This window comes from Vigna unguiculata, chromosome 9, assembly GCF_004118075.2.
Source record: "Vigna unguiculata cultivar IT97K-499-35 chromosome 9, ASM411807v1, whole genome shotgun sequence".
Lineage (NCBI taxonomy): Eukaryota > Viridiplantae > Streptophyta > Magnoliopsida > Fabales > Fabaceae > Vigna > Vigna unguiculata.
This window is the reverse complement of record NC_040287.1, coordinates 42,412,008-42,435,116: the sequence shown is the minus strand read 5'-3', so window position 1 is coordinate 42,435,116 and position 23,109 is coordinate 42,412,008. Positions and strand designations below refer to the sequence as shown.

Genomic DNA, 23,109 nt, shown 5'->3' with positions numbered 1-23,109 from the left:
ATGATAAAGCTTGTAGCAAAAGTGGCAAAAAGTGAGTTCAAATTTCATAACTATTAATTCCATCACGGTCTACCTTACTATGTAGTGAGTCTTATTTTACCTTGGAGCTATGGCTAATATAGGAATTAGTGTTCCCAAACAAACCAAATGATAAAAGAATTCTTTGCTTAAATTTTCACATGGACATTTTCTAGCCAATATTGTTTATCATTCTTAAAAAGTGGCTTGTCATTCCAAGTCTCCAAGGAAAAGATAAAACAATTAGTACAAATTGTTAAATAATTAAGACTTGTATAGTCTATGTTGCTAACTTTTTGCTTCTTTATAGCTAAGCTATTAATCTTCGACACAATACATTATACAACACTTCAGGATTGTGCAACAGGGTGTAAGAAGCTGGAGGGGACAGTGAAAAATGTGTTCACAACAGGGAAAATGACAATGGATGTGGTAGTTGAGCTTGGATCCACCAATGGTTTCTGATTTATATAAATCAGGTTCCTGACATTATATTATTTAGTACAATTTTGAGTAGCTCTGTCAAAATTTTAACTATTGTTTCGCAATCAGTGCAATGTCGCACAATTTTCTATTTTATTTAATGAACTCAGTTTCAAAATACCTAATTTTTAATAAATTTTAGTTGATAACAAAATTTGCGTTGGAAGAAGTTTGTATTTTATAGTTGTTGTATTCTTTTTATGCAGGCACAAGATTACTTATTCGTTCGAGATTTTGTCCCATTTGTGGCCAATGTGTTGATAAAAGCTTGGAAGGAATCAAATGCGAGTGGTGACATGGAAGTAATATTGCGGGTCATTGTTTCCCTGAAGGACTAGATATCATGATTTAAGAGAGAAGCTAGCAAGTGGGGTATTTCACTCTCTGAAGTTGTTCCTCAGCAAGCAAACCAAAAATACCATGAGTAGGTTTCTTAATCTTCTGTCATCATATTCTGATCAATGTATTGTAGGCAACAAAATTTTCTCATATTTCTGTGGGAGATTTAAGAAATGATTGAGTTTTAAAATGATCAATTATGCCAAGGTTTAATGAACTATAGGCTAGATTTTACAGGTTAGATCCTTCCTTAGGTGTACTCTAATGTAATAAAACAAAAACCCTTCCTAGACATGGATACATGGAATGTTAAACAAATCATTTGGTACTCTGGTCTGCCAGGTTGTTTGTATTGTAACATATGAACATTGTGATAGGTTGCTGGAAAGTCTAATGAGTCCAGACGTGGAATATATTGTAGCTATCACAACATTTTGGGCCATTGAAGCAGTGTATCAGTAGAGCTTTTTTTGCTGCATTGCTCATTGTATCAACATAAAATAAATTTCAATTTAGATTTGGCTTGGGCATTTCATTAAAGTTTTAAGATTTGGGGAGTTGAAAGGAGCAGGTTTAATTATTGAACAAGTTAAAGGTTTTCATATTCAGTTTTTTCTCTTCTTGGTGCAAGTCCTTTCCTTCCAACAACATATTCAGTTGCTTGGCATTGGCTTAAAAAGTGAATTAGAGGTACATTGCTTTTTTGCTTATTCAACATTTGAATTTTATTTTTTGAGATGGTTATCTAAATAATGCAAGTGTATTGACTGCTATCTTCACTACTAAAAAAACTCATATTTTCTGCCAATTTTGTTTTGAAATTTTTTTTGTAGGAAATACTTATAAATTTTGTTATGAAAAAAAGATTTACAGGAAATTGCTGCCAATTTTCTTGCAAAATATTTTGTATAAAACACTTTTTGCAACAAGTTTTGTAAGAAATACTTGCGAATTTTATAATTTTGTAGGAAATAATTACTCACCAAGGAATTACCTGCCAATTAAAATTCTTAGAAAAAATAGCAGGAAAAAGTCTTTTCTTGTAAAATTTTTTAACAAATTTGAAAGAAAATTCCCATGTAATATGAGAATTTGTAGTAGTGCTTTCCCATTAAACTTCAATAACATTATTTATTACCTTCGATTGCAGATTTATCTCTCTACACAGAGAATACACTTTTGATGAATACTTGAAGAGAAGAAATCTTGCACATCATTGTGATTATTGTTGTTATATATTTGCAGTGTAACTTTTTCTAATTTTATTATGATCTTCATACTCCAAGTCCAATCTATGAATTATGTTATGATTCCTCGATATAATTTATTCTAGTTATGGAAGTTGATTGTTTTCAAGATTATTTCTACTTTTTTTTTATCAAATAGTGTGCTCATAAGATGTAAAATATAAATTTCTTTTATAAAAAATAAAATGTAGAATATATTTAATTAAAACTACAAGAAATATTTTATTAATTAAATTGTAAAATATAAAATATATCAGAATATACAGATTTTAAAATAAAATAAAATTATATTCAAATAAAGAATAAAATAACATCATTAGGCTCCAAAGAGTAATTATATATTGTTTAAAATTCATAAAAAGTTTTTGCGAATTTTCTTGCAATAGAAAAAATATACTTACAAATTTATTTTTGTAGGAAAAATTACTTGCGAATTTTTTTGGCAAGAAATTATCTACAAATTTAAAATATGCAAGAAAATTATTTGTGAAATGTAATTTGCAAGAAAAAATACATGCAAATTTTTAGTTTGATTTTTTCGTAGGAAAATTGTTGCAAATTTTTTTCATAAAAAATTTTGTTACGAATATTTTTTATAAAAAAATTTGCAAAAAATATCCTGTGAATTTTTAAATTTCACAATAATTAATTACCCACCTACCGATCAAAATTCGTAATAAAAATGACAGAAAACTCTTTTCCTACAATTTTTTGTAGAAAATTTGCAAAAAAGTTCCCCAGTAATAATAAAAATTCTAGTAATGATACCACAACTTCCTTTAATTTACAAATAACTTATTCAGTGATGATTTTACCCCCTCCAAATTAGGTAAATCATTCAACCATAACTATCAACTTGTAGTACAAATAACTTTGTATATATAATAGTTGTTTCATATATAATAAATTAAAATAACATTTTATTTTATTTTTCTTCAAATAAATATTATACGTAACGATTTTTCTCCATTTATTAAAATTTAATATCTTCAAGTTTATTTTATCTGAAAACCATTTTTTTTCTGAAAAAAGGAGAGATTATTTTCATCTGAAAAAAAAAAAAAACTGGGTATAGCCGTTTGACTTCAGAAAAGATTTTGGCGATATTTTTGGAGGATTCTTGATTTCCACATAATCTTCTTAGAAATCATAAACGCCGCGTATAATCAAGCAAGACTTGCATAATCTTCTAGGGTTGAGATGAGTTTGGAGTTCCAAGGATGAGATCATGTGTGTAAGTGTAATTACAACTAACACGCCTTCAATTAATACAAAGATTAATCGCCGGAAAACTATGAATCATTCAAGATTCCATTTCATCCATGTATCAGACACTACAGAACAAACCACGCCGACGCACGCGCTTCTTTGAAGTCATCCAGCTCCAACTTGTATCACTGACAGCTACTTACCCAAACATTTCTTTCTTCCAAAACAAACACAACAACGATAACATAACATAACATGCCTCATTTGTTAGCGTCAATCAAGGAAAATCCACAACACTCTACTAAAAATGTTCAACTTCAACAGTAACTTTGGTTTTTCTTTCACTGCGTCAAATTTCAGAGTTATTTGAGAAAAATTGAAGAAGCTGGAACGGTTTCTTAACCAACGAAGATATTGACAGAAAGAAGATGCTAAAATTTATTTAATTTTTGAGACAGGGGAAAAACAAGTCCAGCGACTATGTTTTCCTTGGCGTGCACGTGTATTTACAGAGACGAAGAATATAAAAAAGCAACGGAGAAAGATTAAAAAATTGACAGAATAAACTATGATTATACATCGTTATATAAATACTCAAACGAAATCACACGAAGCACCGCAAAACACACGAATCTTCTCTCTATTCCGTGAGAAGAAGATTGAAATAGAAATAAAAATGGTAGGCGTTTTCCGGCGTTCCCTCTCCTTCCCAAACAAAAATCCGAACCGTCCATCACAGAAACCGCACATATCTCACCACATCAGGTCCATCAGTCTTCCCTGCAGATCCCACCCTCTGATCTCCGAGATCAAGGACGAGATCAACGGTCTCAGATCGTGGGCCGCCACTTCCAAAGCCCAACAACAAACTTCCACGACCCTCTCCCAGGGCTTGACCCTTCTCAAGGACACCCACGAGACCCTACAACACATCCTCAACCTCCCTCAGACTCTAGAATCCCTCCGAAGCCACCCTCTCTGGCTCCAGAACCTTCTAGAAGATTTCCTCCGCTTCGTCGACGCCTTCGGAATCTTCCAAACATCCGTCATGGCTCTCAAGGAAGAACACTCCTCCGCCCAGATGGCCATAAGAAAACGCGACGACTCCAAGGTTGTCGCCTACGTAAAAGCTAAGAATAAAATCTCCAAAGAAATCGAAAACATCGTGTCCGTTCTCCGATGTGTCAGTCTTGCTCAACACCAACAACATTGCACGCAGCAGGCTCCAACGTCCCTCGTGGACGCTGAACTGAGACACGTCATCGCCGACGTCATGTCCGTGACGGTTTCCGTTTCCGCGGCGCTGTTCAACGGGATGGCAGCGTCGTTCGCGTCTCGAAGGTTGTCGTGGGCACAAATGGTGAAGCTGTCGAGAAAAGGTGGGAGGGTGAAGAAGGATCGTGAAGGCGTTGAAGAGCTCCGAGAACGGGATGTGGTGGAAATGGAAAATCTTCGGAATCTGAAGAAGAAAGACGATGAAGAAGTGAGATTGATTTTGAAGAAAATGCGGGATTTGGAGGAACGAATCTGCGCCATTGAAAACGATACCGAGAAAGTGTTGAGGGCTTTGATAAACTCTCGCGTCGCTCTGCTCAACCTTCTTACCCTTACACAGTAGATCCCATTTTTTTTTTTAATTATTTAGATTATTTTTTTGAAGAAGATATAGCAAACTTCATTCTTTTTAATGTACTTCCCTTACGAAATTAGATAAATTTTACGCTCTTATTCTTTGTAAACACACGTGTATGATTGGAACATATTGAATTTAATTCAAACAGATTAATTTTTTGTTGTATCCTAGGCTGTCTCCTTGGATAACCTTGGTTATGTTCATCATGATTGAGTAGTGTTTGAGTTAGTTCTCTGACCTATCTCAATTTTATCTAAAAAAAGAAGCCATTTTTTCCGAATTTGTGAGGAAAGTGAAGCAGATCTACATTTTATTTTAAACAATGATAAACTTTTGAAGCAGTTCCTAAAGTTTAATGTGATTGATCCACATGCATTGTGATTTATACCATAATATTTACAAAATGGGAAAGTTTGTTTATGAAATTAATTAATATTGCTCAAAAGGTATTGGGGGAGCGCATACTTTAATTAAAAGAAATAAAAAATTAATTTTTTGTTTTTGTTTTTATAATAGAATATTTGTAGCATTTCTCCACTAGAGCACTAGACATGGAAGCAAGTTTAATTGAGCATGTCTTAAGAACTAATAAGTCACATGTTTAACACCGTGGCCACCAATCCCTAAATAGAAGTTAAATTATATTTTTGAACCTTGCATATACATTATTTAGGAAAAGGAATATAGGAATAAGATTCCTTTTTAATAACATAAGAAAATAAAAGAGGAAATGGGTGATGGGTGATGAGGCATTAGTTATGCACATGGCATGTTGACGGTTCTTGATTGGAAGAGGACAACCCCAATTAATGACCTAAATGCCTAAACCTATAAATCATAAAAGGAAAATGTTACTTTATACCACTTGCATTGGTTGATAACTATCTGGGTCATTAAAAAAGTTAATTTTATATTTATAAAAGAATTTAAATAATAAAGTATGTGTTAAAAAAATGATAAATATAAAAATAATAATACACATGATAAAAAGGTAGCACGTTAAGGCTACTATCAGTGTTTGAAAATAATTGGACCACATGATTTTGCTATTCATAACACAACTGAACTCATGCAACTACTGGCTCCTTCTTCTTCTTAATCATAATAATAATTATTTCTTTTATAGTTTCAATCATTCCTTAATTATTAGGAGTGTTGCTGAAGAAAAAGAAGGTTTGTTTGCAATCATTGGTCCTCAACGTGTTTAATGAATACGAATTTTCCACCGGCAGAGACAGCCCATTTTCGCTCACGACAGTGTGGAATGGGCCTTCCTCTAGCAGGCCCAATTATCTAATCTAAACCCAGTGTGGTCCCTCTTAATCTTATTGTGTTAGTTCCAACTGTACACAAATGGTGTTGTAACTTAAATATATTATGTCAATTATGTTTTGCTTTGAAGAGGAATGGTCAAAAGTCAAATCCCACCCTTCAAAACTATTTACATTATTCTTTTAATTCCATTTTTATGGTTAAATTAGTAACTGAATCCCCACGTTTTAATGAAGGTTTGAAGTGGGTCTCTATAATTTATTTTTGAGTTAATTATGTTTTTATCTTTTTAACTTTCAGTAAAAATTGGAATTAGTTTTTCTTCCAAACTTTGACTCAATTTATTCCTTCAACTTTAAAATTGTGTGGATTTAGTCATTTTAACTAAATTTTGTTAAGTTTATTTGACATTTCAAACGTGTTTCATGATAGTTTCTTAGCTAATATTGAAGCAAAAATATGTTAAACGGTAAAACATCTCAAATGCTATGATGAAATGCGTCTAAAACGATAAATAAACTTAACAAATTTTGCTTGAAATGACTAAATTCACACAATTCTGAAATCGAATGACTAAATTAGGCCAAAGTTTTGAGGAGTAACTAATTCAAATTTTCACTTAACCCTTTATATTTTAATTAAAGCCTTATACGTTTATAATTTTGTGATTAAATTTGTTAAATTAAAAAATATGTTTTTATTTATCGTAATAATACCATATAAGAAGATACACCGTTAATGATTCAACAGTATACAATGTATTTATAAGTTTTGATGATTATTGAGACAGTGTTGGTAGGAAACTATGCAAAATAATTCTGGGCATTTATGAATAACTAGCCGAATAAAGATGATATGGTGGATTGCTTTTGAATTGAAAATTTTGCCTACGATTAATAATGTCTTTGGCTGGAAATATATTGCATTAGGTGAAAGCGGAAAAGTTAGTTAACATTTAGGAATTAATGGGTAGTTGAAAGTCAAAAATTGGCAAGTAAAAAATTGTTGAATTAACTTATTGACTGTATAAGTGTTTGATATAATTATTTGATGAAAAATTTACAAATATAAATAGTACAAAATCAATTTACAAATATTATGATTTTATTTTGTTGATAAGGTATATTTATAGCATTTATTTTCAATTATACTTTTACAAATCAACCATTTGAGTTATAGATTTTTCAGTATTATATTATCTATCATTCTTAATGTGTGGAAATTTAATGTAAAAAGTAATAAAATAAATATTGTAAAGTATAATAGTTAAAAAATAATGTATTGTAAAATTATCAATAACTGATAATTAAGCAAAAAAGTAAAAATATTAGAGATTAATGAATTTTTTATTTGGGTTACGAAAAAAAGTAAAAGGAATGGTGTTTTTAATTTCCCTTTTATGATATTCTCTTGTCTATAGTTTGAAGCGTTCCAAAGAAATACATAGAGAAGAAAAAGGAAAATAAAGGAAGCATATCCTATGGAATAAAAGACGAATAATTAAAAATGAAAATAAACTGCATCATTAGAGCTTAAAAGAGATAGAAAAAGCCGTTAAATATAAGAAAAAGAATATATGTGGGATCCTTCGACATAATAGTCTTGTAAGCATGAGGAGAATGGTTTTACTAAAGAAAAGTATGAAGAGAATTGAAAGTAAGGTTATGATTATGACAACATGGCATAAAGTTATGGTTGTCTGTAAAAACGATTCATCCCCAACAGGACCATATCAGATGAAAACATAAATCTCTAACGACTTTATCTACTGACAACGACCCACCAAAAAAGCAACATGTCTCTCTAAACAAATTACAATTTCCCACTTATCATAATATGTTACGTATTTAGTAGCACACTTTTCCCATGTTTCTGTCGGATTTCGTGTTTCTCATTCTCTTTGTAATTTAATCTATGGCCTAACCTAGTTTTAACCTAGTTTAATATGGATTTGGTCGAATAAAAAAAGTTAGTTTTTTTCCTATATAGACCAAATTAAATTCGATTCCTTTTATCATCATGAATTAAACAGATTTGAATTAAATCTATAGGTCACTTTAACTTTAAGTGAAGATTGAAAGATGAAAAATGAAATTAGTTTCTTTCAAAACCTAATTCAGTTTAGTATCACAATTTAAAAAATCAGTGAATTAAGTCTCTTTAACATAATTTTGTTAAGTTTATTTGACGTTTGAAACATGTTCTATGATAGTATTTACATTTCTTATACTATTCAACACATTTTCACTTCAATATTAGCGGAGATAAATGTTTGAAATGTCAAACAAACTTGACAAAATTTGGTTAAAAAGACTAAATTTACACATTTTTAAATGTGAGAGACTGAATTTGTCTAAAATTTCGTAGAATAACCAATTATAATTTTCATTACAAGTTAAAAAGACTAAAAACATATTTAAACCAAATATAAAATATATATTAACCCTTGATCTATTAATAATTAATTTTTATTTTTTACTATAATTATTTACTATTTCTAATTATATAATTTAATAATTATATATTTTAAAAAATTATATTATTATTCAATAATATTTGAATAATTTTAATTTTTAAATTTTTTTGTCAATATTAGATAAATAAATAAACTTTAATTATATTACTCTAACAAAATAAATTAAGTCAATAAACTTTGATCGTATTATAATAATTATATTATAATACAATCAAAGTTTAACTCACCACTTCAATCACTATTAGATCATCACATCACATCATTTGAAAGAATCAAAATAAATGATCTAATGGTGATCGAAAAAATGAGTTAAAAAAGATGGATTAAACTATCTTTATCCTAATAACATAGTGTGGGTATGCGTGCGTATTCTCTATGTATTTATTTATTTATTGGAAAAGGTATTCCCTATCTATTTATTTATTTATCGGAAAAGGTTAAGACTTTACGTAGAATTAGGATGCAGAGCACAGAAGAAAAGATGAGGAAGCACACATGGTTACCACAATGAAAGGCGAGTTGGAATTCCACCCAACACTTTCTTTTGGTGTAAAGACAAATTTAATTTCCCATCAATGGCAAAGGCGTGCATTGGGAACTTTTTTATAAGTATAATATTTTTGTTTCCATTTCCATTATCTTCTCACCTTAATCATATTCATCATTTTGCCTCTTTACCAACCCTTGGACTTCCCAATGGCCTCATAATACTTCACTTTGAACTTAACCAACTGAAATCATAACGTTTGGATTCTTTCACTCATCCTCCTCATGATCGATAAAAAAGCTAGCAACTCATTGCCTTCACCTTTGGAGAACAATGATTGGTATTAATGGCGAAGTTGAAAATTGCTGAAAATTAACGGAGTGCTATTCTACTACCACGGTTTCCTAGTGTCCATGATTGGACATCAAATGGCATTATAATTTTATAATCACAATAAGATTAGATTTTTGGATTAAATATGTTTTTAATCTTTTAATTTTTAGTGAATTTTAGAATTAATCTATTCTGAAATTTTAAACTAATTTAGTCATTTATCTTTCGAAATATGTAAATTTAGAATTTAGTCATTTCAATCAAATTTTGTTAAGTGATAGGTTTCTTTGATGTTTCATACGCATTTTAGAATTGTATTTAAATTATTTATAGTATTTGACACATTTTTGTTTTAATGTTAAGTTAAATACTATTATGAAATGTGCTTGAAATATCAAATAAACTTAACAAAATTTTATTAAAGTGACTAAATCTATGTATTTTGAGAGATGAATGACTAAATTGGTGCAAATTTTCAAAATAGACTAATTTTAAAATTCACTGAAAGGAAAAAAAATATATTTAACCCTACATTTTTATATATTTTTTAATGAATTAGGAAACTTAAAAGGTTAGCTTATAAGTCATACTAGTTCAATGGTTTTTTCTTTTCCTCGCGCCACCAATATTCTGTTTCAAACTATGTCAAATATGAAAAAAAGTTTCTATCGGATTTTTTAACCGACTTAGAAAACTAACTTCTTTCATATGTGAGTTCAGTACTGCCTATTATTACATAATTTCCTTATTAATTTTAAGATAAAAAGCTTTAAATATATTCCAAATGTCAGTATCGGATAGTATCTAAGTTTTTTTTTTAAATATACTTTCTTATTAGGGTTATACATTCGTTGACTATAATGACTTTTTCTAACAAAAATTTACCTAAGATATTAATATTGATATATAATATTAATGAGATATACGAGATTGACGTTCCGATCTAAAATCTTAAGATAGTGAATTGATGGATAAGTTTTATTATAAGGTGTTCAACCTTTTTATATTTATTTAATGTGAAACACATGAATTTTTAACCATCTTTTATTTAAAGGTGATACATTCCTTTTTGAGTTAAAGTATTACCAATCACGAGTATTTCAATGATTATATTTTGATACCATTGTTTTATCACAACAACGAAACACACTTCTCCAAAATCCTTCATAGAAAACATTTTAATAGAGAGAATAGTCACATCTAAGATTTTTCACTCATATTGTACTTGTTTGGGTCGATGACCAAGATAATCAATCTAACAAAATAATATTTTGAAAATGAATTCATCGAGAAGATTGATTAACAATAAGACACAAGTTCAATTTACATAAATAATTGAGACACTTAATCTAAAATCTTAAAGTAATGAATTTGTGGATTTTGTTCTTTATAAATTCTTCAATATTTTAATTTCTAACTAACCTAAAACATAGATTCAAATTTAAATTATCAACTGATTATGAGCATAGGGGTAAATGGTATCTATCTTTGTCATTCTCCAAATTTGAATATTATTTAAGATTGTATATGTAAAGGTATATATTAGGATACTTTGAAAATAAGACATATAATGATATGCTTATTTGTGTAAATTGATTTAAGGGAGATAGATGATAGATTTGATTGAATTAGAGTGTGAAGTTTGTGTTATTATTTTCAAGAGATTTAAAATGAAAATAAGTAAATTTAAAAGTAAAATTTTTGAAATTAAGTGAATAATTTGATTGATGCATAATTAAAAATTAAGTTTAATCGAAAGAAAAATAAAATTACTAAATTACTTTTTTGATGTTGAAAATAATTTAAAATTTTATTTAGATGAGTTAATTTTATTTCATAAAAATATTTAAAATAAAGTGAACACTTCATAAGATTTTTTCCGTATTTGAAAGATTTGTTTCGGAGAAGTTTGTATAGGATTTTAAAAAAATAATCTAAATCCGTATTTTTATTAGTTTTTGTTTTTCTAGTACAGGACAAACGGTAAAATAACATGGCGCTTTTCTTTTGGAATCAATTGGATTCCAATTTAATGTGAACAAATTGTTAAGAATAAAAACACATTATATTGTCTAAAAAACCATTTATAATATTATTATTAAAAAGTATATTTTGTAGTAATTAATCTTCGTCGACTAAAAAGAAACAAAAAAAAAAATAAAGAAAATAGTAATAACTACTAATAAGTATCCAAAAAAAGGTAAACATAATAAAATACTGATAATTTTGAACGTCATTGATTAAGTTCGATTCTAAGTGAATATACTCAAATCAAACATTATCAAATTTGAAAAATTTAATTAAGATGAAATCTTACTAGGGTAAAAATCTAAATTAATTTATAATAAAATCAACCATTATCAAATTTGATGAATTCAATTAAGATGAAATCTTAATCCGAATCAATCAACACTCCTTTAATTTATAACCAATTCTTAACATAAAAACTCAATTATAGAAATGCATTCCAGTTAACATCTTAAAAATTTATTACCGTAAAAACTCTATACTATGAATGCATCCCCATTAAACTCTTAAAAGGAAAAGGCTGTAGTGGCAACTTTTTAAAAGTACGATAACTATTAAAAAAATATTCCTATTCAGACATCACCTTCTTACAATTACAGTAATATTTTTGGGAATATATGGTCCAAGAAAAGTACTAGTAATTCAACTTATTTAATAATTCGTACTATTCACCAACATGGTAATTTTATTTTTTAAATGTGTTTGAATTTGATTAACAAAAGACACAGAGATGAGTTGTGAAAAAGAATAAAAGAAAAAGAAGAAAAACAACATGTACGACAAGTTTCAACTTACCGTGTTTTACTTAAAAAGACTTGTTGTCTTTTTTTCCTTTTTCTAGCAAATATTCCACAAATTTTGAATACATCTAACGGCGATAACTGTAGTTCGCGTCACCTTCTTCTAGTTATTGTTTCTTTTCTTTGCTTAATGGAGCAATTTAATATTTAAATATATTAAAAGTTATTAGTTTATTCATGGAATATATAAAAAAAAAAAATCTAGAATCATGTTTTACTATTAAGTTTTATGAAGCGCAATTTTAAAGATTATTTTATCATCAAATTACAAATAAAAAATATATAATTTTCCAGTTTTATAAAATTATCATCACTGAAATATAATTTTAAATATCAAAGTGGCATTAAATAGCGAAATATTTTATCATTATGTTATAATATTAGTAGTACTAAATTATTTATATCCTTTCACACATTTTATCTATTTTAACGGTTCTAGGACAAAATTACATTATTGTTGAATTACAGTGGAGTAATAATAAACAGTGAAATGAGAAGAGAAAGTGAAAAAAAGAAAAAAAAAAAAAAACTCAAAAAATCAGAACAAAGAGACGTTACATTCCCTACCCGCCACTTTATTATAACAGTTGCACTAAGCGGTCCACTCTTACCATAATAAACCCAATTGCATAACACAGTAATCAAATTCACCAATTAACACAAAACGTGTACCAATCTTTTTCCAATCACTATAACCAAAATCGTTTCACAGTTCCAAGCGTCACAGAAATTAAGAAGAACCTGCAAAATATCACTCTCTTTTCCAACAACAGCGTTCTTTCGAAAAGGTAAAAGAATTCTACTATATTTTCTCTCGCTTCGGGTGGGTTCGCCGCCGGTGACTGCTCGGAGCAATGGGCTGCAACACCTCAAGGCTTGACCGGCTACCGGCAGTGGCGCTGTGCCGTGACCGTTGCAAGTTCTTGGATGAAGCGCTTCGCCAAAGCTACGCCCTCGCCGACGCACACGTGGCGCACATGGAGGCACTCAGAACACTTGGACCCGCTCTCCTCTGTTTCTTCGACGGTTTCGACGATTTCGACGAAACGAATGTCCCGAATAAGGAAACAAAGGTTTCTGTCGAGAAATCTCAACCACCGCCTCGTTCCCCTTCTTCCCTTAGTTCAGACTCAGATGATACGCATGGTCACGTCCTTTTGCATTCTGAATCGGAAACCGAAGAAACGGAGAAAGAAGAGTTCCAATCGTTCACGCACGCTCGTTATGATTACGCTCCATTTTCCCCTCCTCGTTCCGGCGGCTATTTCGGCTCGAAGCCGCCGTCGCCGCCGCCGCCTAGCGGCTCGGCCTGGGACTTTCTTAACTTTTTTGAGCCGTACGAGAAGTACCACGTACCGTACATTCCCAGAGGCGGTGACGCGGACGCGGCGGAGAAGGAAAAAGTGAAGGTTGTGAAGCGTGACGTGAATAAATTGAAGGCAGAAAATGGAGAAGCGAGGAAGAATAAAAAGAACGGTGATTTGAAGGAAAAGAAGGTGGTTTTGGAGAAAGAGGAAGCGGTTTCGGTTTCAGTTTCAGAGCAGTGTGCGAAAGTGAAATCAGGGAAAGGTTTTTCCGAGGCGGTGAAAGAGATTCAGATTCTGTTTGAGAGAGCGTCGGAGTCAGGGAATCCGATTTTGGAATTGTTGGACGTTGGGAAACTTCGTTATCATCGAAAATTTGATCTCAATCCGGGTAAGCGTGAAGGTGCATGCGTTTTTTTGTTTTTTTGTACGTTTGTTGTTGTTTTTTTTTGTTCTTAATTTTGTTGTTTCTGTTGTTGATTAAACTTAAACTAACGAATAAGTGAGAGGTTTTTGGGATCAGTTTCTTGCAAGATGATGCATGTGTTTACTCCTTCAAGTCCTCTTGGAGCTAAATGCATGGAATCCCAATTGCTTGTACGGAGAATGGGTTCTGAGAGTGACGGAGTTTGTAGTTACGGAAATCTCTCTTCTACTCTGAAGAAACTATGTATGTGGGAGAGGAAGCTGTATCATGAAGTCAAGGTATAAACTTTTTTTTTTTCCTTTTCACGGTTCTTGTAAAAATGGCGATAAATTTATAAGAAGCGTTCAATTCATTTATTTTCTTATCCAATAATCATTGTGTTTAATTTCTCAGGCCGAGGAGAAATTGCGCATGCTTCATCAGAAGAAGTGTAAGCAGTTGAGACGTATGAAACAAAAAGATGCCGATGCACAGAAAATCGATTCTGTTCAAACTTTCATTGGGATTTTAGCTACAAAAATGAAAATTTCTATCCAAGTAGTTGACAAAATATCAATTACAATTAGCAAGTTGAGGGAAGAGGAGTTGTGGCCGCAGATCAACCGGTTTATTCTCACGTAAGTCGTAACAAAAGTTTCTTGTAACAAATCTGTGTTGAATTGTTTTAACCTCTTTAGGTGGCACTTGGCAGATACGTCATATAACTTAGTTTTTGAGAAGTTAAGAGCTAAGGATTTGTATTTTTCACTCTTGATGGCCGTTATCTTGTTTTTTAGCCTGTAGGTAACAGTTTTTTATAATCTTATACTATGCCAACAACCATTGCAGGCATTATTAGCCTGAGCGACAAAACAATGACATCCTAGTAACTTTTGCATTAGAAACATACCTTGTTCATTCTGTATCAAATTAAGAAAATATAAGCGTGTCAGCACATGTACTTTTCTGGAACCTCTTCAGTGACTTCTTTATTTTTAAGGTTATATATATATTTTATAATGTGTTCTGAAAGTTGTATTGAACATTAACGCATCTATATTGTAGTCCTTGTAGTCATCTAAAAGATTGTTATTCCTTTTCATTCTTCATCCTAGCTGATGACTGTTCATGTATGGAAAAGGTTTCTAGGAATGTGGAGAGATATGCAAGAATGTTACAAGTGTCAATATCAGCAAATTGTTGAAGCCAACACTTTAGATGCCTCTTCCTTAAGCAGAAAGCATAGTAATGATCATATTGATGCAACAATGAAGCTCAAATCTGAGATACAGAAATGGAACTTGAGTTTCTTAGATTGGATTAAAGCACAGAAGTCTCATGTGAAAGCGTTGAATGATTGGCTCGTAAGATGTCTATTATATGAACCTGAAGAAGTACCCGATGACTCAACTCCCTTTTCACCCAGTAAGATTGGGGCACCACCTGTGTTTGTCGTCTGCAACAAATGGTCGAGGGCAGTGGATAATCTCTCAGAGAAGAATGTAATCGAATCCGTAAATGGGTTTATGCTCAGATTGAATGAGCTTTTGGAAAAGCATATTTTGGAGCTTCAACAAAAACTAACATTGGACAAAGAATTAGAGAAAAAGGTGAAGATGTTGGACAGGGAGGAGCAAAAGATGCACAAAGTGGTGCGTGCTAGAGAGAAACAAATGGTTAGAGAAGATTTTGATGCACTGTTACGAGGGGATGCTGTGCATCATGCTGATATTGTTGATACTACTAACTTACAATCAGGTTTGAAGCAGATCTTTTGTGCCATGGAGAGGTTCACTGACACCACTGCTCGCTTGTATGAAGAGCTTTGCCAACAAATTAAGCAAGAGGACCATGTTTTGGGAGAATCCAACAAAAATAACTAGCTTAGGACTTTTGATTCGATGAATTTTGTAGGATTGATGATGTTATCTCAATTTTCGAACATAATATTTTTGTGCAGTGTCTCATAACTTTTTCTTTGTAGGAAAACGTTTGTTTACTTCATCTGGTAATTGTTAATAATGAAATTCCTATGGCAAAACCAGTTTTAGAAGGTAAAAACCTAAATTGCTCTAGTTCAGGGTCTCTTCTAATTTACGGTCTCCGTGCTTCTGAGACAGAACCTTTATATTTTTCTCAGAAATTATTCATCACTTTTAGATGTAAATAGGGGTATGAAATGTAGTTTCTAGAATGAATTTATCACGACGAAAAAATTGTTTGATACCAAAAATTAATCATTTAACAACTTATTTTAGAGTAAAATATAAAAAAAAAAAAGTGAACTTTATTTGTAAAAAAATAAGTTATTAGATAAGTGTAAAAACTTCATGAATTGTCAAAGTAACATTTTCTTTAGACAGACCATGCATGGAGAGAAAATTTCGGAAGTTTTATCGGAGAGAACTTTATTTATAAAAAAATAAGTTATAAGATAGGTGTAAAAACATTGAATTGTCAAAATATCATTTTCCTTAACACCATGCATGGAGAGAAAATTTAGAAAGTTTTCTTGGAAAGCTATGAAAGTTCAAACTTTAGTTTCTGAATTGCGATGTGAGAATGTTGAAACTTTAAACACTTGGAAACCGTTCTTTGTTTTTTCCACTGCCTGATCGAGTAGTCGCTTTGGTGGTTTTGATTTTTTCCGGAACGTGAACGATGGCCCCCCTTATTTGTCGTCCAGTTTCTGCGGCTGCTGATTTTTTCTTGGGTCCCAACCCTCTATCAACTTGTTTCAACTTCACTATGGAACCCATAACTCTTACTCTAAGTGGAACTGTGTACTTCCTTCTTCAAACTCTCTCTGTACTCTTCATTTTGCTTCATATGGCTACCTTAACTAGTACTCACATCTCTTTAACATGCAATTGATACGAAAAAAGTCTTTGAAGCTGACCATACTTCATTGATAAAGAAAAAAAAGAAGTAAAGGAAAAACAAAAATGTTTATTGTTTGATTTAAATAATTTCGATTTTTTTAATTTTTGTCCTATTTTTCTCAAACAAACCACCTCTCTTTTATCCTATATATTTCTTTTCTCTTCCACAATCTATTTTTTCTCCCATTTACCTTCTTTATCGATCACACCTTACTCGTTATGTTCAACTTTTGTCTCTATTGTAATTGATCCTCCATGTTATGTTGAAATTCAACAACAACCAAATTGAATCTTTTAAAAACTAAATCAAAAGTAACAAAATAAAACTCAATTGATTTTGTAACTCGGGTGGAGGAAGTCAAATTCAATACCTATCTATTCTCTCACACTGGTATTTCACATGTTAAGTGGATGAGTAACATTGAAGCTTGCATTCACACACATTCAAGGTGGAAGGGTTGTATTACAAGGGGTAAATATTGAGTTTTATGCGCATTGCGTTTTGGAGAAAATGTCAAAAAATATATTATGTTCTTACTTTAGGGAAGTTCACGTGGCTTGTTAGATTTGACAGGTGCGGGTTACGCTGCATTTAGGGCCTCTAGTTTTGCATTGATGCTTGGTAACCAAAGACAAATACGTATCTCCATTTCAAGAATCTTCTTTAAGCTGTTTCGTTTTTCTATAGCTTCCATTGATACATATCACTTATTTTCACTTTTTACTTTTCAAGCATTTGTTTACCCCAATAGAATTGATTCCCCTGATCCTTGTGTGATTCCCCATGTTATACACGCTGGAATGCAGGAGTTGCTTTCTACCAAAACCGATGTCTCAGGTACGGTAAAACAACTCCCCACTTTATTCATCTCCAACGTCAAAACCAGGAAAAATCTATGTTTAACATTAAACACGTCGAAATGGAGATGCTCTAAAACCTTCATGTTGGACCTGTATTTGGAATTACGACACTATTAGAGTCTCTATGTAATAATATATATTATTTTTGCTAATAAAACAAAACAAAATAAAATATACAATAAAATCACTAAAAAATATCTTTTCCCCGTCGAAATCAATATCCACTAATACATCACAGACACACCTGTGGTTAAGGTCATTCTTTTGTATGTTAGTTCCTTCTCTACCTCTCTGCACAAGATTTTGTAAATGCTTCTTGCAAGAAGCTGGCGGGGTTGTCCTCGTCTCGCATCCAAGTAATGGGGATATATCTCCTCTCTCTGCACAAGTAACGATTTCAGTGCCGTTTTCTCTGAAGGGGCTATAAGACAACCCCTCTTTAATAACTCATTTTTGTCCTTTCGGTATCATTGATTTAAAATATCTCTTTATTTTTGTTCTTGCTAAATTTAAAATGAGACAAGTTAGAAACATTCGACGTGTCTCTCTTGTAGAGATTTATTTATAGAAATAGAAGTAGTTATTCTCCATTATATTATTACCTAGGAGTAGTAGGCAGCGACACTGTTATCAGGATTTCTTGTTCTAAGTGAGTTTCAAACCCAATATCTAAACCTAAATATTATCAACTTTTTATACTCGTCTAAAGGTCGAGAGCTGAAAATGTTCCTGCTAAATCTAAAATGAGACTTAGACTAGAAATATTCAATGTGTTTCTCCTGTAGTGATACTATAGAGGTTTATTTATAGAGATAAGGGTAGTTATTCTCCACTCTATTACTTAGGAACAGAAGGGAGGTGACACTTTTTATTAGGATTTCTCGTTCTAATTGGGTTTCAAGCCCAATATCTAAACTCAAATATTATCAACTTTTTGTATTCGTCAAAAGACCAAGAGCTGCTATGATGGACAAACAAATTTTCTTCACGATTCTAACTCGTACACCTTATTTTTGTACTTCTTCAACGTTAACCCAAATGTTCATGAAGAAATATATACGACAGTAAGAAAACCATCCCAATAATAGTTTACAGAGAAAGAGTGAAAAAAAGAACAATGGAATAAAATCAAAGCTAGGAGAAACGAAAGTGAATTTAAAAATAATATATTTGTCGCGATTTTTTATATTCCTAACTCAAATAACACACCAATATTAGTCTTAAAGAATAAGACACTCGTAAAAAAACTCTGAACCATGGCTCCACAGTATTTTGGAAACACCAATATTTTAGTTACCACACTTTTATAGCTACAAAAGAAAAACTACCGCATATTTATAAAAAGAATAATTCAACCTATTTTATTTAATTGGTATCTTAGACGTTTATTATCTCGAGATCATCAATATATGTCATCACTTTTATCTTGGTACACGTCCTCTTCTTCACATAAGACAATCTAATTCAGTTTACTCGAGAAATAGTGAAGAATAGGTATTGATGTATTGATAATCTAGAGATATTTATGGTGAAAGATACCCATTAATCAGTATCAATGCTTCTCACATCACATCATATTCGATAACTCTACTCATCTATCTAATATTAACAGCACAAATTTATGGTTAATGTACCACAGCCAACATGCAATTGATGGATTCGTGTATAAACGAAAGATAAATTACCTCTTCATCAAATAGAAGTCTACATTTGTGAGCAAACTATTTCCCATTGGTTTGGTGGGTATCCTAGAACATAAGCCTGCACCAAAATTCAGAATTTATTCATTCTTCATTTAATTTCTAAGAGATAAAATAGCACAAAATATTAAAAATAAAATCCATATTGATCCAAAATCAAAAGAAATTCAGATACAGCTTTAATGTTTTGAAGTTTTCATACTCCATTTTTACCTATTTTCTATGCATTAGTTCTGTCTAAAATAATGAGCCAAAAGTGGCAAGTTAAAATCACCTAGATAGAACCCATCAAGCGCCCTTTGTACCAATTGAGATATCTCAATATAAGCATCTTGCGGAGAAACCCCATTATTAAATACTTTGTCAAATGCAAACGGATACAAATTTCCCATATGGCTCAAAACTCAGTAACTCAAGAGGCATAACTTACCAGATCTTGCAGAGTGATTTTAACCACTAATCCATGTGCAGAAAACTGCCTGTATTGAGTCAATACACAGAATTTACTTAAGAACAAGGAATTGTGTTATTGAGTTTCGAACGACAGGAGGCTTTTTGCAAATGAACTGTAGTATTACAGAATTCCTTGCATTTCGGCCCAAATCTTTCCACACAATCATAGATGACAACAATGTTCAAGAATTTTGTTATACAACCACTTTCTATCCTGCATGTTACCAACTTTTGAGCCTAAGAAGACAATAATTTCCTTAATTTTTCTCTTATCAAAGGTTTTGTCTCATCAAATCCTCGATAATACTTCCCCTATCTTTGTACAATATAGTATATTTACTGTAAAGTTTACAAGAAAAAAGAGCTTGACATTTCATTTTATTTAATTTCTTTCAAGTAGAATTCAGTATACTATCAAGTAAATGCACTTCCATATGAACAAGAAAATCAATTAACTAGCACTACAGTTTACAAAAGAAAAGACTGGATAAAATCTATTTCAAGTAAGAAACAAAATTCAAAATCCAGAGGACAATGAAAAATCCGTGTTTGGGATTTTGAGAAGTTTTATGTCGGTTGTCAAAGGCCTAACTAAAGTCTCCTCCTCATTTACTTGAGCTTGAGACTGGCTGAGACCATGAAAAATGAAAAATCAACTCAAAGTTAACTAGAGTATACCTAACTCCGGGTTCAAAAATAACCAGCTGAAACTTGGAAGAGAATGACCATGCAATGTAAATACAATCTCCAGGAAAAAAAGAGACATTCTGCCTCTGATGATAGCATTACTTTGATCCACACTGGAGACACGTGCACCCAGCACTCAACGTATATGGTGGAAGTGGTCGAAGGCCCGTCTAACCACTGGTTTGCAATATCACTTCAATAACAGCAACAGGAACATCTTCATGTGTGCTTTTGTTATAAGATTTCTTCAATGATGAAGTACTGCAGAGCAGGTTCTGACCAATAACCTCCGTAACACGGGCAGCTTCACGGGCCATTCCAGCCTTCAAAAGACAGGATCTTAAAGTATTTACAGTGATTTCATCCGGGGCACAACCAACAGCCAACATCTTATCAAAGATACTAATTGCTTCAAGCATTCTCCCTTTCATACAATGCCCAATAATAAGAATGGTATATGTTAACTTATCCGGCTTGCATCTATTCATTTCCATTTCTGCTACAACTTTATTAGCCTCTTCAACATTGCCGGATTTACAATATCCATCAACAACAGGATTATAGATAAATGGCTGTGCAACAATGTCCTTCCCATTCAACAGTGCCAAAATATCCCGAGCTTCGTGTAGTCTGTTATTATTGCAAAGGCCACTAACAAGAACAGAGTATGTATATAAACTCGCACAAATATTTTTGTCGTTCATTTTATGCCACATGTCCATTGCTTGGTGCACCTTCCCAACTCGAAAATACCCATTGATTAAAGAAGTGAAAGTAGCAACATCAGGTGGACAACCATTAACAGGCATCTTCTCATACATGGCTTGTGCAGAGGCCATGTCACCCAACTTCCCAAATCCATCAATAATAGCGTTGAAGGTATACGTATTAGGCAAAGTTCCAGATCTAATCATTTCATCAAAAAGCAAAGTCCCCTCCCCAATCATACCCAACTTGCAATAACCCCATATTATCGTCGTGTAACTAACAACATCAGGGTCAAACTCCCCATTCAAACAAACTTCCTTTAGCAAACTTCTAGCTCTATCCACCTCACTAATCCGACACAAACCATGAATAAGAGTATTATACGTAATTAAATCTGGCAAACAACCAAAACTCCTTATATCCTCAAGAAGCTTAAAAGCCTCGCTAATTTCCCCGGCCCTGCACAACCCTCGCATTAAAATATTGACTGTGTAGGTCACGGGTTTATACCGCAACCTGACAAGCTCCCTAAACAGAAAAACAGCATCAAGTGCCTTACTCTGCCTAATCAAAACATTGAACAAGTCGTTATACACAGCAGCATTGACTCCAACATTACAATTACATTGAACATCCGCAAGCAGTTCCTTCGAAATATCTATCCTACCAACAGCGGCATACGAAGAAACCAAAAACCCTAACAACCAATTATCAGGAATCTGCCCGTCACACCTCATCCAATCATACACCAATTTCGCGGCACTGTGAAGATTCGATCGACAAAGTGACCTCAAGAGCAGATTATACGTCAAATAAGGGTGACTCATGTGCAACTTGTGTCTACTGAATTCAACGAACTTGAAACCCAAATTGGGAATGTTCAACTTATTCACGACCTCATAAACGAGCGAAGGGGTTAGGTGCTTACTGAAATAGCCCAGGAAAGGGTCCACCGAGGAAGAGCGAACGAAAATGGTGCACGCGATCTTGACGAACCAGGCTTCGGCCATTCTGATTGAACCCATGGGTTCCAAGTCGATAACATCGGTTCTAATTCGCCGAACGTGGACGCGATTCGGGCTTTTTCTTCGTTGGGCCAGCCTGGGCCTTGGATCTCTCTATCCACGACGCCACACTTCTTAGTTCGCAATTAGAAAATGCGAGTGACGGAGATTTTAAAAAGTGGCCCAAAAAATGCTGCGGAGATGAAGACACAGTTCGATTATAAACGTGATTTATTGTTTGTAAGTGCTTCTGGAAGAACGAGGTGGGAAATGAAGATTGTGTTGTGTCTTTGATTCTGCTATGGCTACCTGCTTGAACCTGTGTAGTGGATTTTAGTGGTTCTCTGGCGCATGCGTGACCTAGGTAGGAGCCACTTTTTTGCGGGTGGCTCCATTGAGTTCTGATATTTGTGAAGAATGGGAATCGCGGTGGCGGAGAAGATAACGATTTTTTGTTGACGAAGAAGATAAAGACTGCGTTTGGTGAAGGCAAAAGGGTTCCCACGGTTTTTTCCGCTTACTCTGTCAGCTTAGGGTTTTAGCATCTTTCGCCTCACCTGAGATGCCACCATTGCGCGTGTGAATTTTAGTTCTTTTTATCATGAGAAATTAAATCGGAGGGGGAAAAAATGTGAAGCTTAAAATAAAAGTAATATATGAAGAAAATATTGAATGAAAAAGAATAAAAATATTGAATTGCATAAAAAAAATAAATGAGGAAAACAATTATTTTACTTTATTGTGTTTTTAATATTTTTTTGGCTATAAAAATGTATTTA

The 23,109-nt window shown here is 32.3% G+C and overlaps 3 protein-coding genes and 1 pseudogene across 8 annotated transcripts; 3 read left to right on the top strand and 1 right to left on the bottom strand.

The window, feature by feature from the left end:
• Nucleotides 1-1,344, top strand: LOC114163740 (annotated as a pseudogene).
• A 2,349-nt stretch (nt 1,345-3,693) lies between these two features.
• On the top strand, nt 3,694-5,094 carry LOC114162323. Its single transcript, XM_028046172.1, has one exon. The coding sequence runs from the start codon at nt 3,865-3,867 to the stop codon at nt 4,912-4,914; it is 1,050 nt and encodes a 349-aa protein (XP_027901973.1). The 5' UTR covers nt 3,694-3,864; the 3' UTR covers nt 4,915-5,094.
• Nucleotides 5,095-12,945: 7,851 nt separating this feature from the next.
• On the top strand, nt 12,946-16,084 carry LOC114164251 (nitrate regulatory gene2 protein). Its single transcript, XM_028048847.1, has 4 exons — nt 12,946-14,020; nt 14,153-14,334; nt 14,450-14,673; nt 15,177-16,084. Exons 1-4 carry the CDS (start codon nt 13,180-13,182, stop codon nt 15,916-15,918), a joined length of 1,989 nt encoding a protein of 662 aa, XP_027904648.1. The 5' UTR covers nt 12,946-13,179; the 3' UTR covers nt 15,919-16,084.
• A 1,456-nt stretch (nt 16,085-17,540) lies between these two features.
• Nucleotides 17,541-22,917, bottom strand: LOC114163191 (pentatricopeptide repeat-containing protein At2g06000-like). 6 transcript variants are annotated; one of them, XM_028047348.1, is made up of 5 exons: nt 20,610-22,917; nt 19,909-19,957; nt 19,464-19,539; nt 18,023-18,158; nt 17,541-17,868 (listed from the first exon to the last, which is right to left on the bottom strand). In XM_028047348.1, the coding sequence occupies exon 1, from the start codon at nt 22,349-22,351 to the stop codon at nt 20,789-20,791; it is 1,563 nt and encodes a 520-aa protein (XP_027903149.1). In that variant the 5' UTR covers nt 22,352-22,917; the 3' UTR covers nt 17,541-17,868; nt 18,023-18,158; nt 19,464-19,539; nt 19,909-19,957; nt 20,610-20,788. The 6 variants fall into 6 exon arrangements, with proteins under 6 accessions (XP_027903149.1, XP_027903144.1, XP_027903146.1 ...); XM_028047343.1 differs by having other exon boundaries at nt 19,753-22,917; XM_028047345.1 differs by having other exon boundaries at nt 19,909-22,917.
• Between the last annotated feature and the right edge of the window lie 192 nt (nt 22,918-23,109).